Below are 17758 nucleotides of genomic sequence, written 5' to 3'. Positions count from 1 at the left end.
CCTGGTCAGAATTTCCAGCGTTTTCTGTATTATTTCAGATTTCTGGCATATTTTGCTTTTATATTTTGGCCTCTGTCTGTGTATGTGTTCCTTTTTTAACATGTTCCTTGCTGGATTATTTTGATTAAAATTTGAGGGCGGTGAAAGAGGAGAAACAAGCTCACATCGAACTCAAATTGGGCATGAGTTTGCGAAGTGAAGTCGCACCCGCCCCTTCTCAGGTTCGGCAAAGATCGGAATCAGTCGGGCCGGCGGGAGGGTTTCGGAACCACTCGGGTCGGGTGGAGGGTTTCGGAATCATTCGGGCCGGTGGGAGGGTTTCGGAGTCACTCGGGTCGGCGGGAGAGATCGGAATCACTCGGGTCGGCGGGAGGGATCGGAATCACTCGGGTCGGCGGGAGGGATCGGGATCCATCCGGCCGGCGGGAGGGTTTCGGAATCACTCGGGTCGGCGGGAGGGTTTCGGAATCACTCGGGTCGGCGGGAGGGATCGGAATCACTCGGGTCGGCGGGAGGGATCGGGATCAGTCGGGCCGGCGGGAGGCCTCGGGATCGGGATCACTCGGGCCGGCGGGAGGCCTCGGGATCGGGAACACTCGGGCCGGCGGGAGAGTTCGGCAGCGGCCGGTCGCCGCTCGGCGAAGAGGCGATGGAAGCGAAGGGAATCGGCATGGAGTCGCCTGAAGTGACGGCGGTTTCGGTGATGGGGGAAGAGCAGATCGACATCGCCGAGCAGCTGCCGAGTGCGGACGAGGGCGGCTTCGCAGGCGAGTGCGGCCGGGGAGGGTGAGGGGAGCGTCAGCTGGAAGTGAAAAACTAAAGGGAATCGGGTGGGCCCTGCGGCAGATAAAACAATAAATAAAATTAAATGAGACGAGGTGGCGCCGGACACCCAGCGGGTTGAGGTTCGGGAGGTGATAGGAAAAGCCGAGTGGAGCCGAGCGGGTCCGAAAGGCTTCGGCTGCAGCTTTCGTTCTCGGCCTGATCCAATCGGAATTATTTTACCGCCGACCAATATTGGATGTTTAAAGGCGGTAGAGTGTCCAGGGGCACGAAGAGGGCAATAGAACATAGAAAAACTACAGCACAAACAGGCCCTTCGGCCCACAAGTTGTGCCGAATATATCCCTGTCTACTGTGCTTACCTACAACCCTCTATCTTACTAAGTCCCACGTACTTATCCAAAAGTCCCTGAAAAGAACCTATCGAATCCGTCTCCACCAACACTGCCGACAGCTGATTCCATGCACCCACCACCCTCTGAGTGAAAAACTTACCCCTGACATCTCGTCTGTACCTACTCTCCAGCAGTCTAAACCTGTGTCCTCTTATGGCAGCCATTTCTGCTATCCCACTTAGAAAGGACAGCAGGACAAGAGGGCACAGCCTCAAGACAAGGGGGGGAGCAGCCCAGAACGGAGCTGAGGAGGAACCCCCCCACCCAAACGGTGGCGAATCCCCGGAACTCCCCGCCCGCCGGAATGGCGGTGGCCACCTCGCCAAACATATCCAAGTCACGGGTAGATAGGTCCCCGACAGACAAGGGAACCAAGGGCTACGGGGCGAGAGCGGGAAAGCCGAACCGATCCATTTCAGATCAGCCAAGGGGGTTGGGAAGTTATAGCAAAGATTTGGAGGGGGGGAAGATTGGAGGGAAAAGATGGGGGGAAAGGGTGAGGGGAGAAGATTAGAGGGAAGGGATGAGAGAGGAGAAAATTGAGGGAAGGGGTGGGGGAAGATTGGAGGGAAAGATTGGGTGAAGGAGAAGATTAGGGGGAAGGGGTGAGAGGGGAGAAGATTGGGGGAAGGGGTGGGGGAAGAAGATTAGCGGGGTGGGTGAGATTTTGTGGGCAGATGTTAGGTCTTGAGAGGAGGGGCGGGGACATTTTCAGGGGAGGGTAAGAGTTTAAGGGGAGATTTTGGGAGAAAGATGGGAAGATGAAGCGATGGGAGATTTTGTGGGGAAAGGCTGCGGGGAAAGGTAAATTTTTCAGGATGGGAAGTGTGGGGGGGTAGACTTATTGAAAGGGAAGGGATGGACAATGATTTGGCCTTGTGGCTTGAATGATGGTGGAGGGGTGAATGGGTGGCTATGGTGGGGGAAGGTTGCTATAGGACAGGGGTCTCCAAACTTTTCAGTACAAGGGCCACATCATATATTTTAAATGGTTCTAAAGTTAGGGGGTTTTGTTTATAATAAAGTTACTTTTCTAAAAAAAGGCACCAAATAATTTTAAATTCGTTGCAATTGATGACTGTGTAGCACACTGCAGCAGATGAGAATCACTGGGGGTGTTGAACTGAGCATGTCGTTCAATATTTGGCCTGAATTTCCGCCGTCATTATCTCGCTCATTTCAGACAGATGGACCTTATGGATTAGATAACAGATGTCTCAATTGCTGATTCGTTTAATGAACTGTCAGTTACAGGACGGCAGTTCTGATTGGACAATAGGCTGGTAAAGAGGGCAGAGATTCCCATGGGTCCATCAGAAATCTGGCAGAGTGGCAGCAAATGTCTGTCCCGTGGCTTCTGTCCCTGCATCTGAGTCCTGAGTCAGTGGTGGGGTTCCAGATATGGGAATGTTTTTGGCAGCGGGAATCCCGTCCCGCCCCACTGGCTACGAGCCAGATGTGGCCCACTGCGGGCCGTAGTTTGGAGACCCCTGCTATAGGAGATGATGAGGTGAAAATATAGATGGGGTGAGGGGTAACTGGGTTGAGGTCTAACTGGGGGATGGGGACAAGGTATTGTTGAGGTGGGGAAATCAGGATGGAAATGTACTGAACTAAGGGATACCAGGCAGAAGGACAGTGTGGGCAGTGGATGTGCAGAGGGGGACTGGCAGACTTGGAATCAATACTGCAAACCTTTAGCCTGGCTTCCAGGTTCCAATCCATAGGGTGATATTTGATGCCATAGCATGCTATCTTGTGAAAGTGTTGGCAACCAAATAAAGAACGAAGAAAAGTACAGTACAAGAACAGAGTCTTCAGCCCCCCCAAGCCTGTGCCGATCATGATGCTCTAATTAAATAAAAAACCTCCAGCCCTTACTGTGGTGCCTGCTTCCACCATATCCTCTGGCAGCATGTTGCAGGTATCCACCACCCTGAAAAACTTCCTCTGCACGTCTCCCTTAAGCTTTCCCCCTCTCATCTTGAACCTGTGCCCCTTTTAATTGACAATTCCATACTGGGAAAAAGCCTCTGACTATCCACCCTGTCCATGCCTCTCATAATTTTGTTGATTTCTATCAGGTCTCCCCTCAGCCTCTGTCTTCCTGGTGAAAACAATCCTAGTTTATTCAACTTCTCACCTTGAGATAGGCAACATCCTGGTGAACCTTCTTTGGACTCTACCCAAAGCTTCCACGTCTTTCTGATAATGCAGTGACAAGCAAACAACCAAATTCCAAGCATTGTTGGAAAGCAAAGAATTTTACAGGAGAATTCTTTTATGACAGGTAATTTAACAGTAAGCTTTGACAATATGAGCTGAAATATGTTGAAGTGTCACGATTTTCTCACTCGGCTTGATCACTTCAGTAGGGCTTGGGGGGTGGAGGAGGTGGAGACAGTGTCAGGCAGGTTTGCTGTGAAACATTGGCCCAGATCAGGTAAGGCTGGTCAGTTTCCTCACAAGATGGACATTAGTATTGCGTTTTTGGTGTCAACATGCATTAAAATTATCTGATGGTCACAATTCACCACCTCCAAATATTTCCATAAGTCACAGCTAATTGCAGCTATCTCATTCTTTGGTTCAAAGTCTTCACTTCCAGCCCCTACTTTGGAGCCAAAGAATCTAGAGTTTCAATTTTTGATTTGCCAACTAACGTCTAACCAGATCTGACCCTGCTTAGCTTTCAAGATTGGCTTTGGGTAAATGAATCCTCTTGGGGTGGACACCAAGTGCTAGACCAAAGGGTCACTGAAGGCTCCTTACGGTCGACATGGATTTGAAGATTGGTCTGGCTTCACTCTGACTACAAACTCACGAACCAGTCTCTTGCTATTTTGATTGTTTAAATAGAATTGGTCAGAAAGGTTCAAGGCGACGGTGCAGAGGGACCTCGGGGTCCTTGTGCATGAGTCGCAAAAACCCAGCCTGCAGGTGCAGCAGGTGGTCAGGAAGGCTAATGGGATGCTGGCCTTCATAGCGAGGGGGATTGAATATAAAAGTAGGGAGGTCTTGCTGCAGCTGTATAGGGCATTGGTGAGGCCGCAACTGGAGTACTGTGTGCAGTTTTGGTCGCCGCACTTACGCAAGGATATTTTGGCCTTGGAGGGAGTGCGGAGGAGGTTTACTAGGCTGATACCGGAGTTGAGGGGGTTGAGCTATGAGGAGAGGCTGAATAAACTAGGCTTGTACTCGTTAGAGTTTAGAAGAATGAGAGGAGATCTCATTGAGACGTATAAGATGATGAATGGGATGGATAGGATAGAGGTGGAGAGGCTCTTCCCGCTCAGAAAGGACAGTAGGACTAGGGGGCACAGCCTCAAGATAAAGGGGGGGCGGTTTAGAACGGAGCTGAGGAGGAACTTCTTCACTCAAAGGGTGGTGAATCTCTGGAATTCTCTGCCCGTTGAAGTGGTGGAGGCTGCCTCGCTAAATATTTTTAAGGCGCGGGTTGATGGGTTTTTGATAAGCGAGGGGATTAACGGTTATGGGGAGAGGGCGGGAATGTGGAACTGAGACACGACAGATCAGCCATGATCTTATTGAATGGCGGGGCAGGCTCGAAGGGCTAGATGGCCTACTCCTGCTCCTATTTCTTATGTTCTTATGCGCATCATATTTTACCAGTACATAGTCACCCTAGTTTTCTCAGTTTGCTGAATCGATTGGGACCTCTGCTAACCATCAGACAAATATCCCTAGTGTCTGGCTCTTGAGTTTTCTGCATATTGGTTCACTAATGTCCTTTCTGAAAGGAAACCAACCATTCATACCTGGTTTGGGCCGATATGTGATTCTTCACTGCCCACTGAAGCGATTGAGCCAGCTGCTCAGTTGTGTCAAATTCACATATAACATTCGTTCCACACACAGTAACCATTTCCAACAAGAGAGTATCTTAACCGTCATTCCTTGACATTTAATGGCATTACCATTGCCATATTCCTCACTATCAACATCCTGAGGGTAACCATTGAAACTGAACTGGATGAGCCAGATAAATACTGTGGCCTCAAAAGCAGAGTAAGAAGTCTCACAACACCAGGTTAAAGTCAAACAAGTTTATTTGATAGTGAATGCTGTTCCTTCATCAGGTGACGAAGGAACAGCGTTCCGAAAGCTTGTGGCGTTTACTATCAAATAAACCTGTTGGACTTTAACCTGGTGTTGTGAGACTTCTTACTGTGTTTACCCCAGTCCAACACCAGCATCTCCACATCATGGCTACAAAAGCAGGTCAGATACTCAGATCCTTGTGGTAAGTAACTCCCCTCCTGACTCTCCAAAGCCTGTTGATGTACGAGCAGTACTTCAGGAGTGATTAGATACTTTCCACTTGCCTGGATAAGTGCAGCTCCAACAACACTCAAGAGGACAAAGCAGCCTGATTGATTGGTTGTCATTCCACAAACATTCCCTCGCTCCACCACCGACTCACAGTGGCAGCAGTGTGTACTATTTAAAAGATGCACGTAAGCGACTCACCAAGACTTCGTAGCATTTTTGGAACCCACAACCACTATCATCTAGAAGGATGAGGGCAGCAGAAACATGGAAACTGCACCAACTGGAATACTCCAACAAGCCACACGCCGTCCTGACTTGGAAATATATTGTCATTTCTTCAGTATTGTGAGGCCAAAAGTCTTCCTTTCTAACCATTTTGGGTGTACCTACTCCATGTCGAATGCAGTGGTTCAAGAAGATAGCTCTTCACCACCTTCTGGAGGGCAATTAACAATAGGCAATAAATGCTGGCCTAGACAGGGCCCCTGTATCCCGTGCAGAGTCCTCAGGAACATTTTGGGACTTGTGCTAAAGTTAGGAGTCTGTGCCACAGATCAGTCAATCAATGGGCCGATATTGGTACACTCAAAAATTGTATTTATTTGCTAGTATCCCAGATGTTGTCTTCACCACTCCTGGGTAGACAAATAGTAATTTGGTGGTACAGAACTTGAGTATTCGTGAAAAGACACACTGTCAAATCTTTTTGTCTTGCACTCATCAGGATAATTCTCAAGAATATCAAATTGTAAAGGTATTTATACTGCACAAGAAGATGGTGCTGATTGGTTGTTAACTAAACTCTGGTAGAGGCTTTACCATGGAGAATGCACCAGTGAACAAATAACTGGCAGTTAACTGCAAAGCTTTGTTTAGCTCCCAATGTGCCTCATTTAAACTACATATATTAATATGCACAGCCCTGTCCTTTGCTGATTGAAAGATCACATACATGTATTGTGCCTTTTTCAACAAAACAAAATGGTTCATTTCCCAGGACAATGCTTTGATCAATCAGAGTCAAACCGTTTGGTTTGAATTTGAACCTAGGGTCCCAGACCAGGGGCGGCAGAGTGGCACAGTGGTTAGCATTATTGCCTCAGAGAAGCACAGACCCGGGTTCAATTCCTGTCTTGGGTGACTGGTCTGTGTGAAGTTTGCAAATTCTCCCCGTGTCTGCGTGGGTTTCCTCCAGGTGCTCTGGAGTTTCCTCCTACTGTCCAAAGATGTGCAGGTTAGGTGAATTGGCAATGCTAAAATGCCCCTTAGTGTCAGGGGGACTATCTGGGGCAAATGCATGGGATTATAGGGGTAGGGCCTGGATGGGATTGTTCCTCAGTGCAGACTCAATGGGCCACATGGCCTCCTGTTCTGTACGATTGCCCTGGATCTCTAGATTACTGGTCCAGTAACAATGCCACTATGTCACCATCCCCCCCTTAATTGTATTCAAACACAATCTGCAACCTTATGGCTCAGCATTTCCCCAATTCTACTGTTATCATCAAGCCTGGTTTAATGAGGAGTGGATACTAGGAGCAGCACCCGACAGACCTGATTGTCCTGTCAAGTTCCAACACAGGACAAGCTTCTTGCTAAACTGGAAGCAGTATGTGACAGACAGAACAATGCGATGACCACGGGATCGAATAAAAACTCTGCAATGTTGCTATATTCACATGTGAATGGTGATGGACAGTGAAACAATTAACAAGGAGGAGGGTCCACAAACAACCCATTACCAATGCTGATGGAAACCAACACGAGTCCAAAAAGCAAGGCTGAAATGTTTATGACCATCTGCAGCATTTGTGGAAGGTGACTCACCAGCACTTAGAGTCATAGAGGTTTACAGCATGGAAACGAGCTCTTCGGACCAACTTATCCATGCCACCCATTTTTTTAAACACCTAAGCAATCCCAGTTGTCCACATTTGGCCCATATCCCTCTATACCCATTTTACCCAAGTAACTGTCTAAATGCTTTTTAAAAGACAAAGTTGTACCCACCTCTACTACTACCTCTGGCAACTTGTTCCAGGCACTCACCACCCTCTGTGTGAAAAAATTCCCCTCTGGGACACTTTTGTACCTCTCCCGCCTCACCTTAAACCTATGCCCTCTAGTTTTAGACTCTCCTACCTTTCGGAAAAGATATTGACTATCTAGCTGATCTGTGCCCCTCATTATTTTATAGACCTCTGTAGGATCACCCCTCAGCCTCCTACGCTCCAGAGAAAAAAGTCCCAGTCTGTCAAGCCTCTCCTTATAACTCAACTCATCAAGTCCAGTTGCATCCTAGTAAATCTTTTCTGCACTCTTTCTAGTTTAATAATATCCTTTCTGTAATAGGATGACCATAACTGTACACAGTATTCCAAGTGTGGCCTTACTAATGTCTTGTACAACTTCAACAAGACGTCCCAACTCCTGTATTCAACGTTCTGACCGATGAAACCAAGCATGCCGAATGCCTTCTTCACCCTCTGTCCACCTGTGACTCCACTTTCAAGGAGCTATGAACATGTACCCCTAGATTTCTTTGTTCTGTAACTCTCCCCAACACCCTACCATTAACTGAGTAAGTCCTGCCTTGGTTCATTCTACCAAAATGCATTACCTCGCATTCGTCTAAATTAAACTCCAACTGCCATTCATCAGCCCATTGGCCCAATTGATCAAGATCCCATTGCAGTTGGAGATAACTTTCTTCACTGTCCACTATGCCACCAATCTTGCTGTCATCTGCAAACTTACTAACCATGCCTCCTATATTCTCATCCAAATCATTAATATAAATGACAAATAACAGTGGACCCAGCACTGATCCCTGAGGCACATCACTGGTCACAGGCTTCCAGTTTGAAAAGCAACCTTCTACAACCACCCTCTGGTTTCTGTCAAAAAGCCAATTTTGTATCCATTTAGGTATCTCATCCTGGATCCCTTGAGATTTAACCTAATGCAACAATCTACCACTTACTTGTCAAAGGCCTTGCTAAAGTCCATGTAGACACCATCAACTGCATTGCCCTCATTTACCTTCGTGGTTACCCCTTCAAAAAACTCAAATTTGTGAGATATGATTTTCCACTCACAAAGCCATGCTGACTGTCCCTAATCAACCGTTGCGTCTCTAAATGCCTGTAGATCCTATCTCTCAAAATACCTTCCAACAACTTATCCACCGCAGATGTGGGGCTCACTGGCCTGTAGTTGCCAGGTTTTCCCCTGCAGCCCTTTTTAAACAAGGGCACAACATTTGCCAGTCTTCAGTCTTCAGGCACCTAACTATCGATGATTCAAATATCTCGGCCAGGAGATCGCAATTTCCTCCCTATCCTCCCACAATGTCTTGGGATACACTTTATGCATTTTAAGACTTCCAGCACCTCTTTCTCTGTAATATATACACTCCTCAAGTCTTCACTATTTATTCCCCCAAGTCCTATAACATCCATACTTTGCTCAAAAGTAAATACTGATCAGAAATATTCATTTAGGATCTCACCCATCCCTTGTGGATCTGCACATAGATGACGTGTTGATCCTTAAGAGGCCCTACTGTCTTCCTTGTTACTCTTTTGCCCTTTATGTATTTGTAGAAGCTCTTTGAATTTTCCTTTGCCTTATCTGCCAAAACAATTTTGTGTCCTCTTTTTGCCCTCTTGATTTCTCTCTTAACTCTACTCCTACACTCCCTATACTGTTAAAAGAATTCACTTGATCCCAGCTGCCTATGCGTGTCATGTGCCTTTTTCTTCTTCTTGACCAGGGCCTTAATATCCCGAGTCATCCAGGATTTCCAACTTCTGCCAGCCTTGCTCTTCACTCTAAGAGGAATATGCATACCCTGAACCATGGTTAACACACTTTTGAAAGCCTGCCACTTACCAGATGTCCCTTTGCCTTCCCACAGACACCCCCAATTAACTTTTGAAAGTTCCTGCCTGATACCAACAAAACTGGCCTTGCCCCAATTTAGAATTTTAACTTTTGGGCAGACCTATCATTCTCCATAGCTATCTTAAAACCAACAGAATTATGGTCCCAAAGTGATCCCTCACTAACACTTCTGTCACCTGCCCTTCCTTATTTCCCAAGATGAGGTCAAGTTTTGCCCCCTCTCTAGTCAGGGCATCTACATGTTGAATGAGAAATTCTCCCTGAATATTTTCTCAAGGGCAACTAGGATGGCCTTGCCAGCGATGCCCTTGTCCCAATAATTAATTTGTAAGAATTGCACGGTCTCCTGCAGTAAATCATGGATAAAAATATGCTACCGTTTTCAGATTCTTTGATTTCAAATGGATACCAGCATTCAAATTTCACAAATAGATGGAAATAATCCAGAGGATGCAACCCTCAATTGCACTTTATTATAATCAACCTGTCCAGTTATGGATGGGATTATTCAGGAATGCAAAGTACAGAAGTGGGAAAGTTTGTGGGGGAGAGATATGAGAGAATGTTCTATTCAATTCACCTATATGTTCTTTTTATAAATTAAAAATTCATACAGATACAACTTTCAGGTGTCTGATACACATATAAAGCAGCAACAGAGAAAGTCTTTGGTCTTAATCTCCAGTATTCCTTTGGTGGAACAGAAGGGTGTTAGCATTCTCAAGGAATTTGGGAAATTGGCAGTATTACTGAGAGGGGAGGTCCTAGCAGTTCATTAGTATTGTCTGCTGGGAGCAGGAGATTCAGTATTTCCAGGGGTTTTTGAGGAGTGGGGATACATGGTGGGAACGCATCAGTATTCTGGTAGGGAGGGTATTTGTATTCCTGGGAGGTGATCTCAGGAGTTTGTCAGTATTTCCAATTCCCAGGGAGCCCTGGGAGTGTGTTCCAGAGGGGCAGAGGGGTCACATCAGAGATTGTGTGTATATTCTGCTAGTTCCGTGGATGGTCGCAGGAATTTGTCAGTCATCTTTGGGTTGGGGGTGGGGTGCTTTGGAATGTGTCAATATTCTAAGAGGAGGAGGGCAGGTTTGCGTAGCTCCTGGAACTGCGTTAATCTTTCCAGGAAGGTGATGGGGATATGACAATATTCCACTTCACACTGACATGGCAGTTTAGCAAGGAACAAAATCAATCACAGCCTTTTACACTTTGTGTAACACCACAAATTTGGACTACCTGATTGTACTATTGATGCACAGAACAAGTAAGCATATTGTTTTTAATGGTGAAACACAATTAATAGTTTTTTTCTGATGGTTTCTGGGTTCCAGAAGTGACAACAGTGACCGTGGGGAATATGACTGGACCTGCGGACAATGTTTTTACAACATCTGTCGCAAATGCCTCTATATCAGAACACGTGTTGGTAAGTGGTTTCATTTAATCTCGCTTAGGCTCTTACGTCCTGTGCCCTTTATCAGGTTAAATTTATTTTGCATCGATCATGGTCATGTTCTCAGTTATATCTGCTGTGTCGATACTGTATACGCAGCAATGATTCTATTGCAGAGAATCAGATTTCTTTCAGTATTAGCCAGGGCTTAGTAGGTAGTGCATTCACTTCAAAATTAGAAGCCCATGGCTTCAAGTCCCACTGATGCCATAATCTCACGTGAGAACACCATCCACCAGGTACACGGTACATACTCTTGCAACTCGTCCAACATTGTTTACCTGATACGCTGCAGGAAAGGACGTCCCGAGGCATGGAACACTGGGGAGACCATGCAGACGCTACGACAACAGATGAATGAACACCGCTCGACAATCACCAGACAAGAGTGTTCTCTTCCTGTTGGGGAACACTTCAGCAGTCACAAGCATTCGGCCTCTGATCTTCGAAAAAGCGTTCTCCAAGGCGGCCTTCATGACGCATGACAACACAGAGTCACTGAGCAGAGACTGATAGCCAAATTCCGCACACATAAGGGCGGCCTTACCCTGGATCTTGGGTTCATGTCACACTATCTGTAACCCCCATGACTTGCCTGGCTTGCAAAATCTCACAAACTGTCTGGAGACAATACGCATCTCTTTAACCTGTGCTTAACGCTCTCTCCACTCACATTGTCTGCACCTTTCTCTGGGCTGCTGCCTAATACAAGCAGGGCTAGGAATAACGAGATCATGCAGCTGAATGCATGGCTGAGGGATTGGTGCAAGGTAGAGGGCTTTACTTTTGTAGACCACTGGGAAGTATTTGTGAGAGAAGGGCAACTGTACAGGAGGGATGGGGAAAATTTGAATGGGAGAGGGACAAATGTCTTAGCAGGGAGATTAGCTGGAGTGTTTAGCCAGGGTTTAAACTAATAGGGAGGCGGGGTGGGGATGAGACTGATAGCTCATTAGACACTGGGGTTGGGAGTGAGTTGGGTGATAGGGTAGGTTTGGGTGAAAGGAAAATTATCAGGGAGAGGAAGGTTCTGAGTGGCCCTGGTGGGTTGGACTGCGTCTGTTTCAATGTGAGGAGTGTGACGGGTAAAACGGATGAGCTTAGGGCCTCAATGTTTGTGAGGAAGTTAGATGTGGTGGCAGTAACGGAGACGTGGTTAAAGGAAGGGCAGGACTGGCAGCTGAATGTTCCTGGGTATAAGTGTTTTAGGTGTGACAGAGGAGGGTTGAAGAGAGGTGGTGGGGTGGCGCTGTTAGTAAAGGAGCACATCACAGCAGTGCAGAGGGAGGATAATATGGAGGAGTTAGGGATCGAGTCGCTGTGGGTGGAGTTGAGGAATAAAAAGGGAGAGATTACGATGCTAGGGGTATACTATAGGCCACCCAACAGCCCGAGGTCAGTGGAGGAAGGTGTTTGCAGAGGCATTTTAGATAGGTGCAGAAAGAATAAGGTGTTTGTAGTGGGTGACTTTAATCTTCCTGGAGTGGATTGGAAGGTGCCTAGAGCTGGGGGTACGGATGGGGAGGAGTTTGTAAAATGTGTGTTGGCAGGTTCCTTGGAGCAGTACGTAACTAGCCCGACTAGGAAGGGGGGCTATACTGGATTTAGTGTTGGGTAATGAGCTGGGGCAGTTGGTTGAGGTTGAGGTAGCGAACATGTGGCTAACAGTGACCACAAGTCTGTCTACTTTACGATAAAAATGGAAAGGGATGAGTGCCGTCCGAAGGGTAGGGTGCTGAACTGGGGGAAGGCGAGCTATAGCCGGATTGGGAGGGAGCTGAAGGACACTGATTAGGAGGGGTTGCTAGCTGGCAAGTCCACGGTTGGTAAGTGGGAGTCTTTCAAGGGCAAACTGATAATGTTGCAGGAACGGCATGTGCCAGCAAAGAGGAAGGATGGGAAAGGCAGGACTAGAGAGCCGTGGATTACAGGGGGTATCGAAGACTTGGTCAGGAAAAAGAGGGAGGCATATGTTAGGTCGAAACAACTGGGAACGGAGAGTGCGCTGGAAGAATATAGAGAGAGTAGGAGGGAGCTTAAAAGGGGAGTTAGAAGGGCGAAAAGAGGGCGTGAAATGGCTTTGGCTGATAGGATTAAGGAAAATCTAAAGGCATTTTACTCTTATATTAGGAGCAAGAGAGTGGTTAGAGGGAAAATTGGTCCTCTTAGGGACAAAGGAGGGGAGCTATGCATCGAGTCTGAGGGAATGGGGGAGATCCTGAATGAATACTTTGCGTCGGTATTCACGAAGGAGAGGGGTTTGGTGTCGTGCAATGTCTTGGAGGGATCTGTAGGTCAGTGGAAGGAAATATCCATTACGAGGGAGGAAGTGCGAGGGTTTTTAGGTAGCATGAAGACGGATAAAGCTCCGGGGCCTGATGGTATTTATCCCAGGCTGCTTAGGGAGGTGAGAGATGAAATTGCTGGGCCTCTGACGCAAATCTTTGTCTCTTCTTTGGACACAGGTGAGGTCCCAGAGGACTGGAGGGTAGCTAATGTGGTACTGCTGTTTAAAAAGGGTAGTAGGGATAACCCTGGTAATTATAGACCAGTGAGTTTGACATCAGTGGTAGGAAAATTATTGGAAAAAATTCTTAGGGATAGGATGTATGAGCATTTGGAGCGTTGCGATCTGATTAGGGATACGCAACATGGCTTTGCTCATGGGAGGTCTTGCCTTACGAATCTGGTCGAATTTTTTGAGGAGGTGACAAAAACGGTTGACAATGGGCGAGCCGTTGATGTCATCTATATGGATTTCAGTAAGGCGTTTGACAAAGCCCCTCATGGTAGGCTGGTAGAAAAGGTTAAGGCACATGGGATACAGGGACAGGTATCTAGATGGATTGAAAACTGGCTGGGCAATAGGAGACAGAGAGTAGTAGTGGAAGGGTCCTTTTCTGGCTGGAGGTCAGTCACCAGTGGTGTGCCACAGGGTTCAGTACTGGGACCTCTCCTCTTTGTATTATATGTAAACGACTTGGAAGAGGGCGTACGTGGTGTGATCAGCAAGTTTGCAGATGACACCAAGATGGCAGGATTGACAGATACTGAGGAAGACTGTCAGGTGACACAGCAGGGTATAGATAGGTTAGTATATTGGGCAGATAGATGGCAGATGGAACTTAATCCTGACAAATGCAAGGTGATGCATTTTGGAAGGAATAATGCAGGGAGGAGTTACATGATGAAAAGTAGACCGATTAAGAGTATAGAAATACAGAGGGACCTGGGAGTGCAGGTGCACAAGTCTCTGAAGGTGTCAACACAGGTAGAGAAGGTTGTGAAGAAAGCTTATGGAATGCTAGCCTTTATAGGAAGGGGTATAGAGTATAAGAGCTGTCGTCTAATGCTTCATGTGTACAGAATGTTGGTTAGACCGCATTTGGAGTACTGCGTCCAGTTCTGGTCACCTTACTACCGGAAGGACGTGGAGACCCTGGAGAGGGTGCAGAGGAGGTTTACCAGGATGTTGCCTGGCATGGAAGGACTGAGTTACGAGGAAAGGTTGGAAAAACTGGGGCTCTTCTCCTTAGAAAGACAGAGATTAAGGGAGGATCAGATAGAGGTGTATAAAATAATGAAGGGAATAGATAGAGTCAACAGTGGTAGGCTTTTCCCTAGATTGGCGACAACTATTACAAGAGGTCACGATCTAAGGGTGAGGGGGGAGAAGTATAATTTGGATACTAGAGGAAGGTTTTTCACGCAGAGGGTCGTCGGGGTATGGAACGCACTACCAAGTAGGGTGGTGGAGGCAGGCACGTTGGACTTGTTTAAAGGTTTACTTAGATAGACGCATGAGTGAAACAGGGATGGAGGGTTATAGTAGAGGGTATTAAATAGGGTCAGATCCTCGGGACGACACCGGAAATATAGTACTACATGTTAATGTTTTTGTCTCTTTTAATCCACAGGTGTCGGTCCACCTTGTTGTCAAACGAGGGGCATGCACACGGTGGGTCGTGCGTGGGCTGCTCTTGGAGGTTTCGAGAGTGGCCTAGTACTTCGTGTCGCTGTGTGTGCTTAATCCTGGACCAGCAGACGGGCACCACAACAGCTCAGTGACTATACTGCTAGCTGTGCAGATGCATGGATTTGGGCCTGTGTCTGTGGGAGTTTGTGCATTCTCCCTGTGGTTGCATGGGTTTCCTCCGGGTGCTCCAGTTTCTTCCCACACCCCAAAGATGTGCTCTTAGGCTGATTGGTGTACCAAATTGACCCTACACTATTCTCACCTGAATCTGGCTACATTAGGGGCACCATTCACATACATACGGGGCAGGGTAGGTGTAGGAAAATGCTTTATTGAAATGGCGGCGCGGGCTCGTTGGGCCGAAGGGCCTGTTTCCCGTGCTGGGTTGTTCTTTGTTCTTTGTTCTTTAAGACTTGATTACCTGTAAAGACTCGCATTCCAACCATTATTTTGTAAATTGAGTTTGTGTCTTTATATGCCCTGTTTGTGAACAGAGCTCCCACTTAACTGACGAAGGAGCAGTGCTCTGAAAGCTAGTGGCTTTTGCGACCAAATAAACCTGTTGAACTTTAACCTAGTGTTGTGAGACTTCTTACTGTGTTCAAGTCCCACTCCAGAGACAAGGGCTAGATTTTCATGGAATCAGAGGGACTCTGGAAGTAAGAAAACAGTGGGCAGGATCTGGATCTGAAGGTCCTGCCGCCATTTTCAGCGTTTCTGATTTTCACAACTGTATAACATAAAGCACACATGCGGCAGTTACAGATCAGCCAGGCCATTTAGCATGATTGCAGGATATGGGAAGTTGGGATTTCGTCTCCCAAAATGTCCTCCTCCTGCAGTGTCTGTTTCAGAACTTGGTGTTAAAGATGTGAGCAGGTCTGAGGCAAAGGTTTCGAAGCCTTATGTAAAGTATCAGTTTAAAAGCTGCACTTGTCTCTGAGTTAGAGGCCGCTCCCTGACCTCAGGGAAAGTAAAGGGTGGGATGGATGGAAAAGAGCAAGGACACATATGGGTGGGCTTCTGCTCATCATTCCTTGAATTGTCAACCAAGTGAGCGACATTACAGACTGCTGGTCTTGTTGGATGAGGAGTATGTCGGCCTCAAAAGAAGGAAGGATCTCACCATATGCAGTATACTGAGAAATGACATCAGCAGCAGCAGCATGCAGCTTCTGTCAGAAAGCTTGCCTTGTCTGAGTTTAGCTGGTTGTCCCTTGTGGCACTGTATCCAAGATCTTTCATATCCGCCTTTTGTGCTCACTGTGCCTGCTATTGCCATGATGTGGAGATGCTGGCATTGGACTGGGGTAAACACAGCAAGAAGTTTCACAACACCAGGTTAAAGTCCAACCAGTTTATTTGATAGTAAACCCACAAGCTTTCGGAAACGCTGTTCCTTCGTCAGGTGTGTGGAAAGAACCTTCCACACACCTGACAAAGGAACAGCGTTTCCAAAAGCTTGTGGGTTTACTATCAAATAAACTGGTTGGACTTTAACTGGTGTTGTGAGACTTCTTGCTGCTTTTGCCTCCAAAGCTCTCTGGAAGGTTCTTCCTATCTGTCAGATATGTGACATTCCTCTGGCCTTTGTCCTCTTAGTCCAACCGATTTACTTGATAATACTCACAAGCTTTCGAGGGGACTGCCTCTTCGTCAGGTGAATGGAGAGTTCTGGCCTCAGACAGAGCATATAAAGCACAGACAGTTTAGAGATTACTGATTAAAATGCGAATCCTTACACCTAACCTGCTGTTCAAGACCTGAAGTGGCTGACAATGTGAGTGGAAGGAGCACTGATCACAGGTTACAGAGATGTGTATTGTCTCCAGACAGTACAGTAAGTGAGGTTTTGCAAACCCAGGCAAGTCACGGGGGTTACAGATAGTGCGACATGAACCCAAGATCCCTGTTGAGACCGTCCTCATGTGTGCGGAACTTGGCTATCAGTCTCTGTTCAGCGACTCTGCGCTGTCGTGTGTCGTGAAGGCCGCCTTGGAGAATGCTTACCCGAAGGTCAGAGGCTGAATGCCCGTGACCACTGAAGTGTTCGCCAACAGGAAGGGAACAGTCAAGCGCAAGACTGTTCCCTTCCTGTTGGCGAACACTTCAGTGGTCACGGGCATTCAGCCTCTGACCTTCGGGTAAGCATTCTCCAAGGCGGCCTTCACGACACACGACAGCGCAGAGTCGCTGAACAGAGACTGATAGCCAAGTTCCGCACACATGAGGACGGTCTCAACAGGAGTCTTGGGTTCATGTCGCACTATCTGTAACCCCCGTGACTTGCCTGGGTTTGCAAAACCTCACTTACTGTACTGTCTGGAGACAATACACATCTCTGTAACCTGTGATCAGTGCTCCTTCCACTCACATTGTCAGCCACTTCAGGTCTTGAACAGCAGGTTAGGTGTAAGGATTCGCATTTTAATCAGTAATCTCTAAACTGTCTGTGCTTTATATGCTCTGTCTGAGGCCAGAACTCCCCATTCACCTGACGAAGAGGCAGTCCCCTCGAAAGCTTGTGAGTATTATCAAATAAATCGGTTGGACTAAAACCTGGTGTTGTCAGACTTTTTACTGTGTTTACGCCAGTCCAACGCTGGCATTCCCACATCATGACTTTGTCCTCTTCACCAGGATTTCTAGGTTCTGATTACTGAATCTGGGTGCAGCTACTCGATGAGACACTCTCTCTGCTCCTTTGGGACATTCTGCTATGACAATTAAGAAATCCACATTGGTGATAATGGATTCTCATTTTCTGCAGAGCTATTCAATGGGTTATCACATGCTGGAACCTTAATCTCGAGGTGTGCATAGATTGCTCTTATTTGGACTGGTTGTACTGTGCTTAGATGTAAGCATCCCAGATTGAGTGTTCTAGAACTGGACTGTATTGTTGGAGTCACACTTACTTTTGAGGGCAGTGTGCTAATGTAAAGGTCA

At 47.0% G+C, this 17758-nt stretch overlaps 1 protein-coding gene across 4 annotated transcripts in view; it reads left to right on the top strand.

The window, feature by feature from the left end:
* The first annotated feature begins 639 nt into the window (after positions 1-639).
* The window catches only part of LOC145343778 (deformed epidermal autoregulatory factor 1 homolog), a 76800-nt gene continuing 59681 nt past the window's right edge, over positions 640-17758 (top strand). For 3 of the 4 annotated variants that reach the window (XM_080190106.1, XM_080190108.1, XM_080190105.1), the window contains exons 1-2: positions 640-767; positions 10712-10806. In XM_080190106.1, the coding sequence (XP_080046232.1) occupies positions 650-767; positions 10712-10806 (213 nt within the window). In that variant the 5' untranslated portion in view covers positions 640-649. Of the gene's footprint in view, positions 768-3352; positions 3469-10711; positions 10807-17758 lie in introns of those variants that run through there. The other variant, XM_080190109.1, reaches the window with a different exon arrangement.

The sequence above is a fragment of the Carcharhinus amblyrhynchos genome, chromosome 6 (assembly GCF_965287045.1).
Source record: "Carcharhinus amblyrhynchos chromosome 6, sCarAmb.v2.hapA, whole genome shotgun sequence".
Classification (NCBI taxonomy): domain Eukaryota; kingdom Metazoa; phylum Chordata; class Chondrichthyes; order Carcharhiniformes; family Carcharhinidae; genus Carcharhinus; species Carcharhinus amblyrhynchos.
This window is presented reverse-complemented; position numbering and strand designations above follow the sequence as displayed.